The sequence below is a fragment of the Callorhinchus milii genome, unplaced genomic scaffold (assembly GCF_018977255.1).
Source record: "Callorhinchus milii isolate IMCB2004 unplaced genomic scaffold, IMCB_Cmil_1.0 Scaffold4, whole genome shotgun sequence".
NCBI classification, from domain to species: Eukaryota; Metazoa; Chordata; class Chondrichthyes; order Chimaeriformes; family Callorhinchidae; genus Callorhinchus; species Callorhinchus milii.
The window spans coordinates 20,572,124-20,589,596 of record NW_024704745.1 but is presented as its reverse complement, the minus strand read 5'-3'; the positions used below and the strand labels follow the sequence as shown (position 1 = coordinate 20,589,596).

The 17,473-nt window shown below is 38.1% G+C and overlaps 1 protein-coding gene across 3 annotated transcripts in view; it reads right to left on the bottom strand.

Moving 5' to 3' along the window:
• The window catches only part of LOC103177515 (rho GTPase-activating protein 6), a 301,249-nt gene that overhangs the window by 25,420 nt on the left and 258,356 nt on the right, over positions 1-17,473 (bottom strand). For all 3 annotated transcript variants that reach the window (XM_042334731.1, XM_007891714.2, XM_007891715.2), the window contains exons 4-8: positions 13,934-14,190; positions 10,184-10,379; positions 7,538-7,593; positions 3,161-3,311; positions 2,299-2,447 (exon numbers count right to left, since the gene is read on the bottom strand). In XM_042334731.1, coding sequence (XP_042190665.1) covers positions 2,299-2,447; positions 3,161-3,311; positions 7,538-7,593; positions 10,184-10,379; positions 13,934-14,190 — 809 coding nt within the window. The remainder of the gene's footprint in view (positions 1-2,298; positions 2,448-3,160; positions 3,312-7,537; positions 7,594-10,183; positions 10,380-13,933; positions 14,191-17,473) is intronic.

Genomic DNA, 17,473 nt, shown 5'->3' with positions numbered 1-17,473 from the left:
GGTGTCATCAGAGTTGCCTTTTTTTAAGAAAGGTGTTAAATTGAGACCCTGTCTGCCACTCAACTGGACATCCAAGGACATATGCCACAATCCCCAAAGAGTTGTTTCTTCTGGTGTTCTGGCCAACAAGCCCCAGATAAAAATACTCCTTCATGGCTATTTGTGGCATATTGCTGTGGGTAAATTTGGAGCTGTGTTTGCCTACAAATACACAGTCACAACACTTTATAGGAAATCTCTGTGAAGCATTTTGACAAGTTTCAATGCAATGAGACACTATATCAAATGCAAAAAAATGTTTTTAAAAAAAGCTGTGAACAACTATTAATTTGAGGGGAAAATACATTCAATGTAAACTTTTCCGCCTTTAACATCACATGCAGTTCAAAAATGTATTGCACACAAAGAAAAGTTCTCATTTAGAGCCACTGCACAAAATCTAAATGGAAATCTGACATTTGAGGTCCAGTGGAGGCTCGAAATGTTCTCAGCTGACCTCAGCTTGAAGCTCAGTCAGTGAGAGCCTGCACTGAGGAGCAAGGATCAGCATTATAATTCCTGAATGTTGATCCAGAGCTCCCACTGAGTCCTTAATCCAGCACTTGTTGAAACACAGATGAGTACACCTCAGGTTTCTAGCTGACCGGCAGGATCAGATGTTAAGGATGTGTCTTGTAACATTTATCCTGTTCAATGAAAGATATATTTTTAAAACTGTGTGTTGAATAATCTGCCAGTCTTGGCCCACAGATAAACAGCTACTTGGGTGTTGCACGAGAGGACATTTACACCCATGGCAGTGCACCCCGTTAATAGTCAGTACCTTCAGGAGAGGAAAGGAAAGCAACTACTGTATCTGTACACCTGACAGATATCAGACGAAGTACTTTCATTCCATGAAGCTACAAGGTCTTTTTTTTAAAATCCGTGTCAATTGGTCTGCGCACTTGTGATAAGAAAACCCATATTTTTAATGGCATTCCATTAAATCTGTATTTCTCCACCCACTCCCTAATTCAGTTGCTGCTACGCAATACTCCATTTAACAGGCATGAGCGAAAACCGGTACAAATTTGAAAGAAGGCATGACTGGGTTTCAGAAATCAAACCATTGATGCATGTACCAAGCTGCTTAATTGTTTAATTAAAAAAACACATGTAGTATTAGGTAGTGTTACTAACTCTTCCAGAATTAAGAAATTTAAACTCCCAACAAATGATAATAAGCCTTGTATTTGACATAACGCTTTTCACGTCATTGAGACGTCTCAAAGTACTTCATAACACTGCACTGAAGTGTCAGCCTAGACTGTGAGTTCAAAGTTCCACCATGTTACTTGAACTCACATCCTTCCGCTCAACCATCGGCGGCCGTGCTTTCAGCCACTACGCCCCAAAACTATGGGACTTTCTGCCTGAATACCTCTGTCTTGTCTTCTCCTTCCCTATCTTCCGATCACTCCTGAAGACCTTCCTCTTTGACTGCCTAAAGTCACATCCCCACCTATCCCCAGTTCAATGTCAATCTCCGCCACTGTTAAATGCTCCAAAATGCTACCCCCTCTGAAGGGCGCTATAGAAATGCAATCTGTTGTTGTACATGAAATCTCTGTTGGTAACCTAATCCCCAGTTTATTCTCCACTTTCTGTGGCATGACAATTTGCCATGAAAATCAAGGGAAAACAATTTGTGGCTCCACTCAGAAATGTTTGCTTAAAAGTTCCTAGGCAGTTCAATGGATGGTCACAAGACTGGCTCGTAATAACAATGTAAATCTGACACTTATAAGTGGAGCTATGTGCAGTTGCTTAGATTTTCAAAGTATGAATCAAGTTTCTCAATCACTCAGTCTTCCTCCTTGTTTTCTGAACAGTAAAAGACTATAACTATTGAAAAATTGGCTCTGACCTTTCAGATTTCTTTAAGATCTCTGTGTCTATTAGGAACCAAGATGTTTGTAAACATTGAGTTGATAAACTTCCCTAATTCTACTTATTTGATATTATCATCAACATAACCTGAACAATGAAACTGTTAACAATGAAATTTAAATTTGGGTTAGGAAGGGAATAAGATCATAGTTCTAACTCCTAATCACTATACAGTGACCCCCATCTGCAGAGAGCCTATTAATACTCGCCGTCTACACTGACTGATGATGAGTGACCATTTGGGAAAGAGATATTGTACGATTGCTAGGGCCTGTGAAATGATACAAAGCAAGAGTCATTGCCTTCCATAGGAAGAAGTGAGATAAGTAAACAATTTTAAGATATTAAAAATGTGTGAATGCTTACCTCTTGCCCATCTTTATCAAGTGTATCATCAGCATGACTTGCTACCTTAGCAAGGAATTCCATGAGTCTGTGTAGTGTGTCGCAGTTGCACGAAGGAAGCAGATAAATGAGAAGTTGCAAAGTGCTGAGTTGTTCATCCTGTTCCAGCACTAATGAGGAAAAAGCAAAATTAATTTTAGTATTTAAAATCTTCAGTATTAACATAATGGAACCCATACAGCAAGAGAAATTATCTTTCTAGACCTGCCCCTATTCACTAGAGCTTCCTTTGTAGCGTGGCACCATAGAACTCTACAGTACACAAGACCATTCATCCAATCGTGTCTGTGCTGGTTCTTTGAAAGAGCAATTCATTCAGTCTCATTTATCCACCTTATGTGCTTGTCTACAAAGTGCAGTCACTACATTTTGCAGTAAAATTCTGTGAAGCACTTTGAGACATCCTTCTGACGTGAAAGGTGTTATATCAAATACAAGGATTATTATAATTATTTCCATATCCCTGTATATCTATGGATCCCGTCTTGATCACTGCATATTCCATATCCCAAATATCCCAAATCCTCCTAATCTCCCTGTGGCTTGAAAATTATTTTAATTTAATGCCCTCTAGTCACTACTCGACAAATGAAAATAATTTCTCCCTATCTACTCTTACCAAAACCCCTTCAAAATTTTCAGGACTTCTATTAGGTCTCCCCTCATCTTTCTCTGTTCTAGTAAATCTAAGTCCAATTCTTTGTTAGATTCCTCATAGATCAAACCACTCATCTCTGATATCATCCCAGTAAATCTTTTTATATTGGTGAAATGACCAGATAAAAACAATGAACAAAGTATAGAACAAAAATTGACTGCTCACACAATACACTGATGAAGGGTGTGTAGAGCTCTCTGGTGAGCAGAGGATCTGGTATATCCCTCAGAAATTCCTTCAATAAGGCTCCCACGTCATGAACACTGTGCTCCTCATCAAGAACAACATCTGCACCACGATCAAACTCCTCTCGCAACTACAAGATAATGAAAAACGCAGATAGTTCAATCACAAATTCAAAAAGTACACATTCAAAGTAGATTGCAAATATCAGGTTTATTTCTCAATTCAACGTTTGATCAATTAACTATTAACAATCACAGGTAACCACGGAGAACCCCTTTATATGTATATATTGCAAATGTATTGTTCAGGTTATGTTGATGATAATATCAAATAAGTAGAATTAGGGAAGTTTATCAACTCAATGTTTACAAACATCTTGGTTCCTAATAGACACAGAGATCTTAAAGAAATCTGAAAGGTCAGAGCCAATTTTTCAAAATTTAAACTTCCATCTACAAGATATGTGGTTTTGATTATTTATCCTTTTCATCGTTTATTTTTTTTTAAAAAAGGTCCATAATTGGATTTGTGCATCAAGGGGAATTTGTGTGCTTGTTGTGAGAGATGCTGGGAAATTGAATACTTTTTCACTGGATACATCCACGTCTGCCATAAGAACGTTCATCAGTTCAAACAACAAGACTCAACTGGGACCAAAATAGGTCATGGCTAGGTCAAGAACAGAAAAACTCAGATGCAGAACTTGCTTAGTTCTTTCTGACATGTAACTCTGTCTAGCTTTAGACCAACACAATGATAGACACATGGTTGATAAAAAAATAGTAAATGTGGATGTGTTTGCATTTATGTGTGTATTAGCCTGGCTCAGCTGGTAGCATTCTTGTCTCTGAGTCAGAAAGTTGCTAGTTCAAGCCCTACATTGGGAATTGGAACTAATATAGTTCATATATCAAACTATATAGTCTAGTCTGACACCCCAATGCAGTATTCAGGGTGTGCTGCATTGTTGGAGATGTTCAGGTAAGAGACAAATGTAATTTTGTTGTTGTTGTTAAACCGAGGGCTCGTCTGCCTGTTCAGGTGAATGCTAAAGAACCCATGTTCACAATTCAAAATGAAAAAGGAGTTTCTCCTAGTATCACGGCCAACAATCCCCCAAATAAAATGGTCGTTCATTTCTTCACTGTTTGTGAGACATTGCTGTGTGCAAATTGGCTGCCAGGTTCGCCCACAGTCACTTTACAGTCTATCCTGTGAAGTACTGTGAGGTGTCCTCCTGATATGAAAGGTGTTATACCAAATCTAATGCTAATTATTATGAGATACACTTCATTTTCTAGCGGGAACGGAGGAAAGAGAAATAAAAGCGATCCACCCTATGAAAATGGCAAACGTCTCAAAACTAAAGAAGCCAGAGCATCAATGTTAATATTAAACCTCCTGCACTTTCATCAAGCTCCACAATCAATGGTTAATGCATGAGAAGCATCACCAATTTAAGAGCCTGTACTCCATTTTCAATCTTCTCTTCTCTATTGAAAGTTGTTAAACAAACAGAAAGTCTAAGATTAGTTAACATTAAAAGCAATGGGAGAGGCAGCTTTCTCCAAGAGCCAGTGTACACTGAATAAAAAAATTAGTCTGTTGCATTCTGATTAACAATTCTGACCTTTTCCTCAGTATACAGAATGGAGAGCCAAGCAGCTCTTGTTTTTAGAACATACTCAAGCTTATGATAAGAACACTAATGGATTTCTACATCAAAACCTTGTGATCCAAAAGTAATTGAAAATGAAATCGCGAAGTATGGTCTATCGTGACGCACGTTTCATTAGTGTACCCTTCTGAATCCTCTTAAAAGCCTCAGTCTTTATTGGATATTTGTGCACTCAACATCATAAAGAGAACCTGAAGAGCTGATTATTTTTTAGACAGAAGCTGAAAATACAATTTTTTTTCCCTTTAATATAGTTTTTTGCTCTTCTGCGGAGTCCATTTGTAAGAGGAAAAAAACTATATCAAAGGGGAACTGTTGTCCACCAGCAAAATGTTTTATGGGGTTTAGCAAAAGTGCAATGTACAACATCAATTTCAGCCACATGATGTGCTTGAGAACTGCAAAGGGCATTATTTGAGACAAGATTCCACGGAGCTTACACCACAGCCTCACACCAGGCATGCACAGAACTAAAAAGTTGAGCGTTAGTTGAGAGTGGAGTCTTGTAGCTCAGTAGTTAGAGCGCTCGCCTTGCATGCAAAAGACCTGGATTCGATTCCCGGCAGGGTGAAACGATGGGCAAGTTTCCTTAGTCCACACACCTTTGTTTACCTAAGCAGTAAGTAGGAACCCGATTGTTAGTCGATTGACAGATCGTTTTTCTGGGAGTAATAATTCTTTCACTTTACAATTCACTTTGCAGTATATTCTGTAAAGCGCTTTGAGACGTCTCGAAGATGTGATAAGGCGCTATATCAAATGCAATGATTATTATTATTACATAGTTATTGTTATAGATAGAGCCAGCAAATGACTGTTTAATAAGATTCAATTATTGACATGAAAGTTCAGTGGATGGAACAATCAGAAAGGGTTCAAAGAGCCAATGGGTGATGAAGCTTTTACTGATTTTCATTTTTGCATTATGCTACATACTATTGGTGGTCAGGCTTTCAAAGTACCTGCCACCACTCTCTTGAACTCCAACCTGGAGTCCCTGTGACTCACCCTTTCCCTCAACGTTTCAGGGCTAGTCTCAAACCTTCCTCTTGACCATGCCTTCAGTCACCTTTCCTTCCCCCTCGGGTCCTACTTTGACTCTCAGAATCATAAACACAAACTAGGTAAATAGTATGTCACACTCAAACTGAAAATTCATAGTTTGACTGAAAATTCATGTGAGAAACATGGATTCAAATATTGGCAAATGTTAATTCAAAGTGGGATTTGCACTTCACTGTGACCCTAAAATCCTAGAAAAACTTCAGTACTGAAAGTATGTACTGTATGTTCTGTATATCTTCATCTGAAATACTTTCATTCCATGGAATAAAAGCTCACACTGGTGGTTCTCAAAGAATACCTCAGTTTATTATGTAAGAATTTACAAGCATTCCAACTCTGTAAAGCAGCAGCTTTCTTCAGTGTTATTTTGATGCATCCTCATTCCCAGTGATGATGTTTTCTGTTTTAATTAGGGAATTAATACTCCCAATGCACCAATCCATCTGGCTTCAACCCTGTGTCTACGTCAGCTAGCAACAGACACAACAGTGAGCCTCATGGTATAACTTCCTGAAGAGAGTCGGGTATTCCCAGCAGCAGGCTCCTCAACCCAACCACGTTCTCAACATTGGTGCAGCAGTAATGCTACTCCAGCTAAAATTAAATTTTAGAAAACACTTCTGTTGGTAGTGTCAACATTAACACTAACAATTCCAATTAAGGAATAGAAGTTCTTTAAGTATCACTTGTCAAACAGTCATCTGACACGCAGCACAGGGCTGTGTCGAGTATTAAGCGCTAATGCATTGGCCCCAATGCCAAGAATTAAGAAGCTCTGAATAGGGGACAATTTGAAACTCTTGACAACGAGGCAGAACAAAACACTGAGCTGTAAAACTGCTGATATAAAAGGCAGTTTACAACTGACGCTGAAACCAGGAATGCTTTTTACTGGAATCATTGGGACAACAGGATGACAGTATGATTTAAATAAGGCCAAGTCATGCTATAAGTGTGGGAGAGAGAAACTTTAAAGCGTTTTCATGTGAGAAGATACACATATTATAAATCACAATAAACGATTCATTCACATCAGATTAACATTTTTGGGTCCTGCAACATCCAATACAGAGGTACCTCTACATTGAAACTCCATTAGAAATTGGCAATTTCAATTACAGACAAAAAAGAGGCATCTCGAACATTTCATATCTACACAGCAGAATTTACCAATATTAAACAGAAACCAAACAGTACTTTTTTAAGGGGATTTGATGGTAACCCACTGCATTTTAGATATCTGTGGCAAGCAATGGTAAACAAAGGAAAGATGGAATTGGGATAAATACGGTACATAAGATGTTTTTCTTCCAAAGTTATCCTTTCCCAGACTGTTACTTAATACTTAACCTCCTTTAGATGAGAAAATAAGATCCGTTAGCTACAAATTTGGTGATGGTATTTTGTAACAAGTGGTTTTCTTTTATCTGAAATCTTACTTGATTATCCATTGACTTGCATTCATAGAGTGGAAATAAAAGACCAAAACATTTCATAAATATAGTTTTGTGTCTCAAACCAGACCCCAAAAGCAGGAGAATTGGAAGGATGGAACTATCCTGATTTACTTTGAGAATGTGCTTTAGTAACCAATCAAAAAACAGAAACCTTACCTGTCGTACTCTTTTCTTTGAGCTTCCAACTCGAAATATTCCTACTGTTTGAAGACCTGCAGAAACATAAGGAAATGACTGCACAGTATAAAACAAGGCCTCGTGATGACATATGTCAAAATTAAAGAACATTGTATATATAGATCAGATATTCTGCTTCCATTCTATAATTAATTACTATGATAATTAGAAACAGAACAAATTTGTCCTGATATTTTGGGCCTGTCAATGCATTTTGGAACTAATTTGTCATGAGGCTGTTTAGTTTTTCTTTATTTTTAGCTTCAAAAGATTCTCAAGATTTAGACTTATGTGAAGTCCAAGCCCAAGTCTAAGAAGATGTCCAATGATCAAAGTCATATTCAAGAACTAGACCACTGGAGATCAGAAAAATGTCACAAACCGGATTTAGATCATCATAGATCAGGCACATGCCGCATACAGTAACCCAATCATTAGGGATCAGATGCATCCTAAATAAAATATCCAGGAGCTGCCAGCAAAGCATCTGTCAGTGAGAAGGATTAATATAGAACAAAAAAAAGCATACACAAACCATGAATAAAATCTATTGCAAAGGCTGCCCTTTGTGTCTCATAATATATTTAATGAGTCTTTTTATAAATGTTATAAAGCGCTCTGGGACATTATATAAATGTAAGTTGTTGTTACTGTTGTCAAAAAAGCGTTAGTTCATAAGAGAATTCGCGAATATTGAATCAGACACTAAAACCGAATTCTGCAACCCCTTGACATTTCTAATCTGATCCATGACTGTTAGTATCGTGTTTGACATAATAGCTCCTCTTGTCATCTTCTTGCCTATGTTACACACATCTCGTACTTTGCTCTTGAACACTTTTGGCAATTAATTTATCAATTCATTGAACATCTTCAAAACCAATATACCTCTAAAGAATTTATCATCATACCAAAGTTATATTTTGGCTATCTTGATTTCTTCCTCAATGCAAACAACCTTCATTCCTTTCAGTCTAATTATTTATCTCTTTTATGCCCTTTATTGAGGAATAAAGATGTCATTCATTCAACTCTTTGAGGACAGTTTTTTCATGACTTTTGCAAATGAAATAAACAGGTATAGCCTCTTCCTTCAGTGTGTCTACATCTAGTTTTCATTACTCCTCCTAAAACACAATTACACTACAAGCTTTTCCTCTTTGCATCCTCATGGAAATGAAATGCACACTATTTTCAAATTACTTACTCCAAATAATTTATTCACATAATTTCAAGTCTTACCTTCCTCAGTCTTTTCCTGCTAAACTATCAAACTTTTAAAGATAGTTTGGTACCAGGGATAAAGGACTTTAATTATGTGGAAAGATTAGAGAAGCTGGGATTGTTCCTCTTAAGAGCAGAGAAGGTTAAGGGGAGATTTAATACAGATGTTCAAAATTATGAGAGGTTTTGATAAGAGTAGATAGGGAGAAACTGTTTCCACTGGCGGGTGGATCGGTAACCGGGACACATAGATTTAAAATAATTGACAAAAGAACCAGAGGGGAGATGAGGAGACATTTTTTTTACGCAGCAAGTTGTTACGATCTGGAATGCACTTCCTGAAAGGATAGTGGAAACAGATTCAATTATAATATAATACAATAATGTTTGCATTTAATATAACACACTTTCACGTCTTCTAGACTTCTAGATGTCTCAGAGTGCTTCACAGAATATACTGTAAAGTGAATTGACTGTATATTCGTGGGCGAAATGCTAACTTTCAAAAGTGAATTGGATAGGTACTTGAAAAGGAAAAACTTAATAGAATATGGGGAAAGAGTGGGGGAGTGGAACTGTTTGGATAGTTCTTCCAAAGAGTTGGTACAGGTACAGTGGGCCAAATGGGCCTCCTTCTGTGCTGTAATATTCTATGATTCTATGAAAGTCTAATCTTTGCATTGTCTAGCCAGTGCAACAGATTTACCTTATTTTACCTCCTATGTTAGTTTCAACTTTGGCCCTTTCTAATTTTTTTCAGTAAGCCAACGATCGTTTTTAAAACACTGAAATAAAAATCAAAGAAGCCATCAGGCTCTAAGCCTTTGTGTGACTGTGCATAGTTAGGTACGTATTTAATATCCTTAGAGAAAGTTCTGCTTAGTTTCTTTCTAATCACCAAAAGAGAGACTCCAACCTACTTAGCAAAACTTACAACCTCTAGTATTGATCCCAGTATGGTTGCCTCCCACAAATGACATCTCCTTTATCCCTGACAAAAAGGCGTTTTTTTGTGTTCCCAATTAATAGTTTCATTCCCATATCTCGAGTCAAATATTTAGTCAGCTAACTTGTGAAACTGAAATTTCTGTGTTTTTTTTAAACCAAGATCGGTCATTACTTATCGGTTAAGTATATGTATATCGGTCAAGTATATGAGAGCAACTGAAACTGCACAATCTTGACACAATTTCTGAACACTTTCTTGGTAGCCTTCATCTCATTTTTGTTTTGTAAACATTTACATTAATATTTGCTTTTAATTTCTAAAAAATAAATCTATAAAGGGGATTTTTTAAATTTCCAGACATCTTTAAGTTTACCTCAATGGTGCAAAAATATAACCTATCCATCATCCTGTCAGAAATGATTAAAGATTTGGGTTACTAGAATAATATTTACCATATTTTTCTAGATGCTGACAGCAGCTGTCCACTAGCCTAGGAACCTGACGATAAATAGGATTTAGGCTTAGTTTTTTGTCCCTTTGCTTTTCCTTCTTGTTCGGCACTTCCGCTGGGAGAGAAAGCTGCAAAGCTTCCAGTAATCGAGACTGATCATCATCCAGGTCAGTGATGGAATCCACGGACATTCCTCCCTGGAGAAAAATTCAAACAATAATGAAGTCAGAGAAAGGGGAAGGGTTAAATAGTTTAGCACATATGGTGCAACAAATCTAGCTCAGTGACCTTCAACTCTCAATCTTTAGGGATTAGCTCAGAGTTTCACAAATGCAATAAACTGCCATAGAAACCCCACAGAATATCTGATATAATCTCATGTACATACTGTATACACATATATTATATACACACAACTCTTTAGCTCAAGTTCCTTCCCCAACCTTTTCAACCAAGTTCCAGGGCATTTTATACAGGGCAATGAGACGTTAAACCAACAGTCTGCCTGTTCAGGTGGATGTTAAAGATCTCACGCCACTATTCGAAGAAAAGTGAGATTCTCCTGGTGTCTTGGCCAACAAATCTGGAAATTGGTCACTGACTCCATGGCAATTCGTGGGACACTACTATGTGCAATTGGCTGCCGCCTTTGCCCCAAAATACACAGTCCTATACACTTTACAGTGTATCCTGTGAGGCACTTTGAGATGTCTCAACGACATGATAAGGCACTATATCAAATGCATTTGCATCGGAACTAGTGACAAAGATGTTAATGTCCTCATCTTTCATTCTGCTCAGCCTAGTTGAGAGAAAGAATCAAATTATGTCCTGGAGGGCTGAGGGGGGCAAGGGAACCTGGAGCCAAAAATATTATCCCAAATAATTTCTGTGGAACTCTATTTTAGTTAAATATATAATAAATAATACGGGTAATTTTGTGTTAAGTGCATCTTTTTTTTAGTGCACACTCTTATTCACAGCATTGTAAATGTCAAATTGTTTATCTGACTGCTTGAGACTAGGCAGTGTAGATATCAACTCGTAAGTTCCTCGTACAGTTCTGTACTTTCCTATCACACAAAACACAGAACAGAAAAGAGACTAGAAAGTCCTCTCTAGGTGGACTGGAAATTTAATACAATAGAGTTCGAGCAACAATGTCTTGTACCATAGCATTTATTCCTAGTATTATAATTTGTAGCAACTTTGAAGTGTTAATAGAAGTAGACAGGCAATGAATTTTGTGATTGGATTACTGAACTCTTCCTTTACTTCCTGATGGCGGGAGTTCAGGGTGAAGCAGAGGATGGTGTCAGAATTGTGCACTGGGATCTCCAAGTAAAGAAAACTGATCTGAATTTGCAGATCCACTGCCAGGTAGTGCCAAGCTAAAACTGAGGTTGGAAAGAAGTCTGTGAAATAATCATAGGCAGCAAAGATCCTAAACAAAATTTGACAGGACTTAGACATGTGTTACTAATTGGGAAATAAAATTCAATGCAGATAAATACAAGATACTGTGGACAGAAATTTAAAAAAAACCTGTATTTTGTCATAGCCAACATTCTCCCAGTTAAAACTGGTCACTTACTCTAGGCTGCTTGTGGGACATTGCTGAGTGCAAGTTGGATGCTGCGTTTTCCCACAAAACACACTAAAATACACCAAAAGTCATTACACTTTACAGAATACTGTGAAGCGCTTTGAGATGTCTTGACAATATGATAAACCACTACATCAAATGCAAGGATTATTACTACAGTATTATTAATAGCACTTTTCATTTAAAAATAAATGTCTCAAAGAACTTTACAGAATATAATTGTTTGGAAATTAAGTGGCATAAAAGGCAAGAATGTTTGGTAACTTTTTACAACTTTTTTAAAAAAAGATGGAAAGGTCTTCTCTAATTGTACGCTCCTTCCTCTTGGATGTAGGTTTTCATCCCTAAGAGAGGTATATCCTTTTACTCTCCAATGTGTTGCTTGAAAGTTGCCATTAGCACTCAAAAATAATAACAATCCTTGCATTTAGCATCATTCCTATAAAGTCGAACCATCTCAAAGCACTTCACAGGTAACTCCTCTAAAGTATAGTGACTATCTATTTGTAAATGACCATGACAGCCAAATTGTGCACAGCAATATCCCACAGCCATTCAGTTAGAAAGGATTATCAAATATTCTTGACCTTTGTGCTAATTACAGTTTAGCCTTATTACTGTGTCTCCCTAAAGTTTGAACAGAAAATAACAACAACATATACATTTGTAAAGCACCTTCCACATTGGAAGAACGTCCCAAGATGCTGGACAGTTAGGGATATGGACCCGAGGAATTTTAAGTATTTTATTTATACAGTGAGCATTGAGGATGTCAACAAAGGAAGTGTTACAGAGTCTGACAGGGCGATGGAGTAAGTGTTGCAGAAATCCATCTTCTTTAAAAGGATTTGCAATTATCCTCAATTCATTTAATAAAGTATCAGTATAGTCTTTGTAAATACAAGTTAGTTTTTTTTAAAAAGAAAAAATATTAATCTGTATTTACAAAAAAAGTATTGTGGAATTAAAGGGGAATGGCTCGCCTCCGATTGTGAGCCATTCCCCTTTAAGAACATTCACCATTTTGGGAAAGCAGAATTTGTCCAAACTTCATCTCAGTGTTTCCTGATTACACTCATGCAGCTGTTGTACTGCAGGCAGTGAAACCACTTTGCTTTTGGCAGTACATCAACATAAGGATAGGAAAATGAGCTTACATTGCTCACTCCGCCACATTGCCGACCTCCGTCCGTAACTCACAACCAATGCAGCCAAAACCCTCGTCCATGCCTTCGTCGCTCCCAGTTGGACTATTCCAATGCCCTCCTTGCTGGTCTCCCCAGCTCCACCATACACAAAATACAATTAATTCAAAACTCCGCCGCCCAGATACTCCCCCGCACAAAACTCCGTACCCCCATCACACCAGCCCTTGCCAGGCTCCCAATTACCGAACAGATCGATTTCAAGATCCTCTCAGTCGTTTTCAAATCGCTTCATTCCCTCATACCTCCCGACCTATCCGACCTGCTTACCCCCTACTCTACCACCCCTGCCTCCGATCGGCTGGCTCCAGCCTCCTGTTTGTACCTTGTCCCCTCCGATACCACCATCGGTGGTCATGCCTTCAGCCACTGTGGCCCAAAACTCTAGAACTCTCTCCCTCAATCCCTCCGCTTTGCCCCCTCCCAACCTTCAAATCCACCTAAAGACCTTCCTTTTTGATCGTGCTTTCGGTCACCTCCCCACTCCCTCTCTCCCTGGCTAGTTGTCAGACCCTGCCATTGTCAAGCGCTCCGGGACGCTATCCAAATTTTGGCATTTTGTGCTCACGTCACACCAAAAATTGAGACTTTGAGTTTAATATCATCAACTTGTCATTTAACAATTGGACATAGGAAAACAGGAAGGGCTGGGCAGGCATTCAGCCCATCAAACCTGTTCAATGATAGTAGAAAGACTGACTCTTTAGTCATGTTTAATAATATTACTAATCCTGAATAATGTGAAAATTGTCAGTTAAAGTTCAAATAGGCCTACACTACAATTTGCATTTTTCAGCAGCAGGAAGTAGCCAATTTATGGTGCCTGAAATAAAATGCCAAAATAAAACACAAATGTACATATTGGTGGGAGAGACCATGTGTTTTCTTTCTCAACGAGGACAGACTTTAACAATACTGTGAAATGAGTTCAATATATTACCCGTCTTCTCACACGTGGAGCTGCCTCCGGGGTATTAGGTGACGTTGGATCATTTGTAGTTTCTGAGGTTGAGCTGAGAGATGAGTTACTGCTTGAGAGTTCTTTGTTCTGCCTTTTATTCCCAAATGGCAAGATAGACATCACCAGATCTGAATTCTCTTTCTGCTCTTCTTTTAAAGCGTCCTGCTTTTGTTTCTGAGCTCGATCATTGGCAATCACCTGGGACAGTGGCATAGCAAATGCTTGTGGCACAAACTCTGCATTTATGAAAAAACATATATAGAAATAATGCATTATTAGTTCACATTCTTTGCTGTCCATTTGTAATTTATTCACATATTTTCGAAAGCAGGTTTTCAGTCACTTCATGCATCATACAGATCCAGACATGGTAGGTATCAATACATTAAGAACAATGCAAATTATTCTAAAACATTCATAAACATTAAGTGTTAATAAAGAGAAAGCTAAATATAAATGCAATTTTTATAATATATATATTATATGTGTGGGCACTGATTCAGGCTGCAATTATAGTTTCAAAAGCACTTGCTGCTTCTGGTACATTACCCAAACAACTACATTCTATAAGCGTGAACCCAAAAAGTGTTTTCCAACAATAGGGAAGGAGTTACCACAGCCAAGATAGATGCTGTCCTTTCCCAATGCCCACACTTTCCTGAAGGGATTAATGGATAGAAATCAAGAGCAGGAAACATGGTAATAGGAAAAACACTTTCAAAGCATTAAGGCTAAGTCAATCATTGCCTCTGCGGACCAGAAAACTGCTTATGTCTTTGTCCTTCTTACTCTCCTCTGGCTCTCCTTTCCTCTGTTAATTTTTCTCCACTGACTCTGAATATTTTTCCTCGCTTTTGAAATACTATTTTACAAATAAAGTCTCGATGTTTGTGTTCACATAAGACCCAAATACTTTTTAGTTCCTTTCCAGTTAAACGTGAATTGTGTACCCCAATCATGCAGGAGCAGGTGTCACTTTGACTTGTTCCATAAATCACATAGTATATCCTGCAAACCACACACACACAGAATGCGCAATTTTGGATAACATACACATTTCCCTGGAATAAATGTACATGCTTCATAATTCAACTTGTTTGAGGGTTTACTGAATCAGAATGCAAGTTTCTCTTATGTCACCATATGAATAAATACGGAGACATTTTCCTTTCCTTACAAAATACAGCAGTCCTTACATTCTCAAGGTATTCCTCGGTAGTCAGTCATACCTGCCACAGACGAGTGAGAATTTAAAAAAAATAGTTTTTGCAAATGAAGATAGGATAATAATAATAATAATCCTTGCATTTGATATAGCACCTTATCAAGTCTTCAAGACGTTTCAAAGCGCTTCACAGAATATACGATAAAGTTAATTCATTGAATATTTTGTGGGTGAAATGTGGCAGCAAATTGCACACAGCAGTGTCCCACAACCAATCGTGGATTGAGTGATCAATTTATTATTATTTTTTTTGAAGGAATTATTACCCCCAGAAAAGCAATCCGCCAATCAACTAACAATCAGGTTCCTACTTACTGCTAGGTAAACAGAAGCTTGTGGAGTAAGGAAACTTGCCCAACATTTCGCCCTGCCAGGAATCGAATCCAGGTCTCTTGCTTGCGAGGTGAGTGCTCTAACCACTAAGCTACCGGACTCCAAAGTTGGGAAAGCTTCTGAAAAGAATTATGCCACAATTTGCGGCAGTCACAACACCAACACAAAAATAATTTTAATTTTCAGGGAAGTGTTCTTGGTTATTCTCTATCCTGGAATACTCTTATCCATACACTAGACTTGTGCTTATAGGGGTGCATTACAAACATGCAGCATACAAATGTTAGCATTGCAATTACTAAGTTTATATAACTTTTGTCTTCGCTCTATCTGGTCTATTTGTGCTGCTCTTGAGCTAATCCAGAACCAGAGTTAGCCTGAATTCATTTTGGCTTGACTTTCCCTAAGCCCACTCGCTTCTTCTAATGTTCATGGGAGTGCATATAAATTTCAATGAACTGTAGAAGAATTGTTTGTATGGAGGAGCAATAGAGTTCTTAATAGTTGGATAGTCGAAAAATCAATACCCGTATTATTGAAGTTATTTATTTGACAGGCACATTGATCAAAAAATTTTTTGCAGTGACTGCAACAGGTGCCAGCAATGAATTACTCTAAGTAATGAGCCATATAAAGATTATTTTTTATCCCAAAGATGTATTCTGATAAGAGACTGGGGACAGTGGCTTAGGTACTTTACTTCATATTTGTCCAATGTCATATATTGCAGTTGCTGACTGTTTCAATCTGATTTGGCACCACTAGCATCTTTAAATCTCACATTTCTCTGCTACGTCTCAGATATTTCTAAATGATTTAATCTACTGATGCGCACTGGCAAACCATTTTGTGGGAGATAGGGGCAGAGTCAGGCACTTGGCAGGGGTGGAGGAAAGCAGTCTTGGTTAGAAGCCAAATTTAAGGGACAAAGGAGAGCTGAGGATCAAATCGGCGTCAAGGTGGGACACAGGTATGAATAGTCTCTGCAGCGATGCCTTTCACCTTTCAATTACCTGCCAACAATCACTATCTGGGCTCACATTTGAAGAATAGCCACTTGAGCAGGGTACCATAAGTCTGCTGGCACATGGGTAACCATCTCCCAGCTAAAAGGAGCACATTTCAAGATGGGTGCATGAAGGAGGAGAAACCTCGCAAAAAATACACTACGATCTCTTGCCATTGCCAAGAAGACATTTTCCAGACTTTGTATAATGTTGTTCATTAAATCACACTGAAAAGGTCACACTGTGCTTCACAACTCATTAGGTTGATGATATGTTTAGAACAAGTTTCACGTGGATAGTCATTACTTGCTGCTGCTGGAATTTGATTTCACATCGACTGTAAAGTATGAATGAATAAACTCCAGTATCCTGAACTGCATTTTAATAATAATCCTTGTACTTGATATTTCACATTGGGGGGACATCTCAAAGTGGTTCACAAGTGTCAGTCTGGTTCATTTGGAAGAACGCTTGCCTCCGAGTCAGAAGGCTATGGGTTTAAGACTCTTGTTGGCACTTCATCAAGGCTAGGCTGACACTCCAGTCCTGTGTTGAACACGTTCTGCACTGTTAGAGGCACCTTCCTTCAGATGAAACAATGTCCTGTCCGGCTTCTCAGGTGGAAGTCAAAGATCCCATGGCATTATTTGAAGAGTTTCTCTGGGTATCCTGCCAACGATCCCAAATAAAACAAATACAATTAAACATTCACTTCATGGCTGTTTGTGGCATATTGCTGTGCACAGATCAGCTGTCACAGTTGCCTGCAAAAGTGAAGCTATTTGAGACATGAAAAGCACTATATCAAATGCAAGGATTATTATTATTGCTGTAAAATGTAGAAACTGCGTATTTGTAGAAGAGCACAGTAACCAAATTACGTCCAGCAATGTCCCATAAACAGCCATAAAGTGAAAGATTAATTTTACCTGGGCATTGTTGGCCAGGACACCA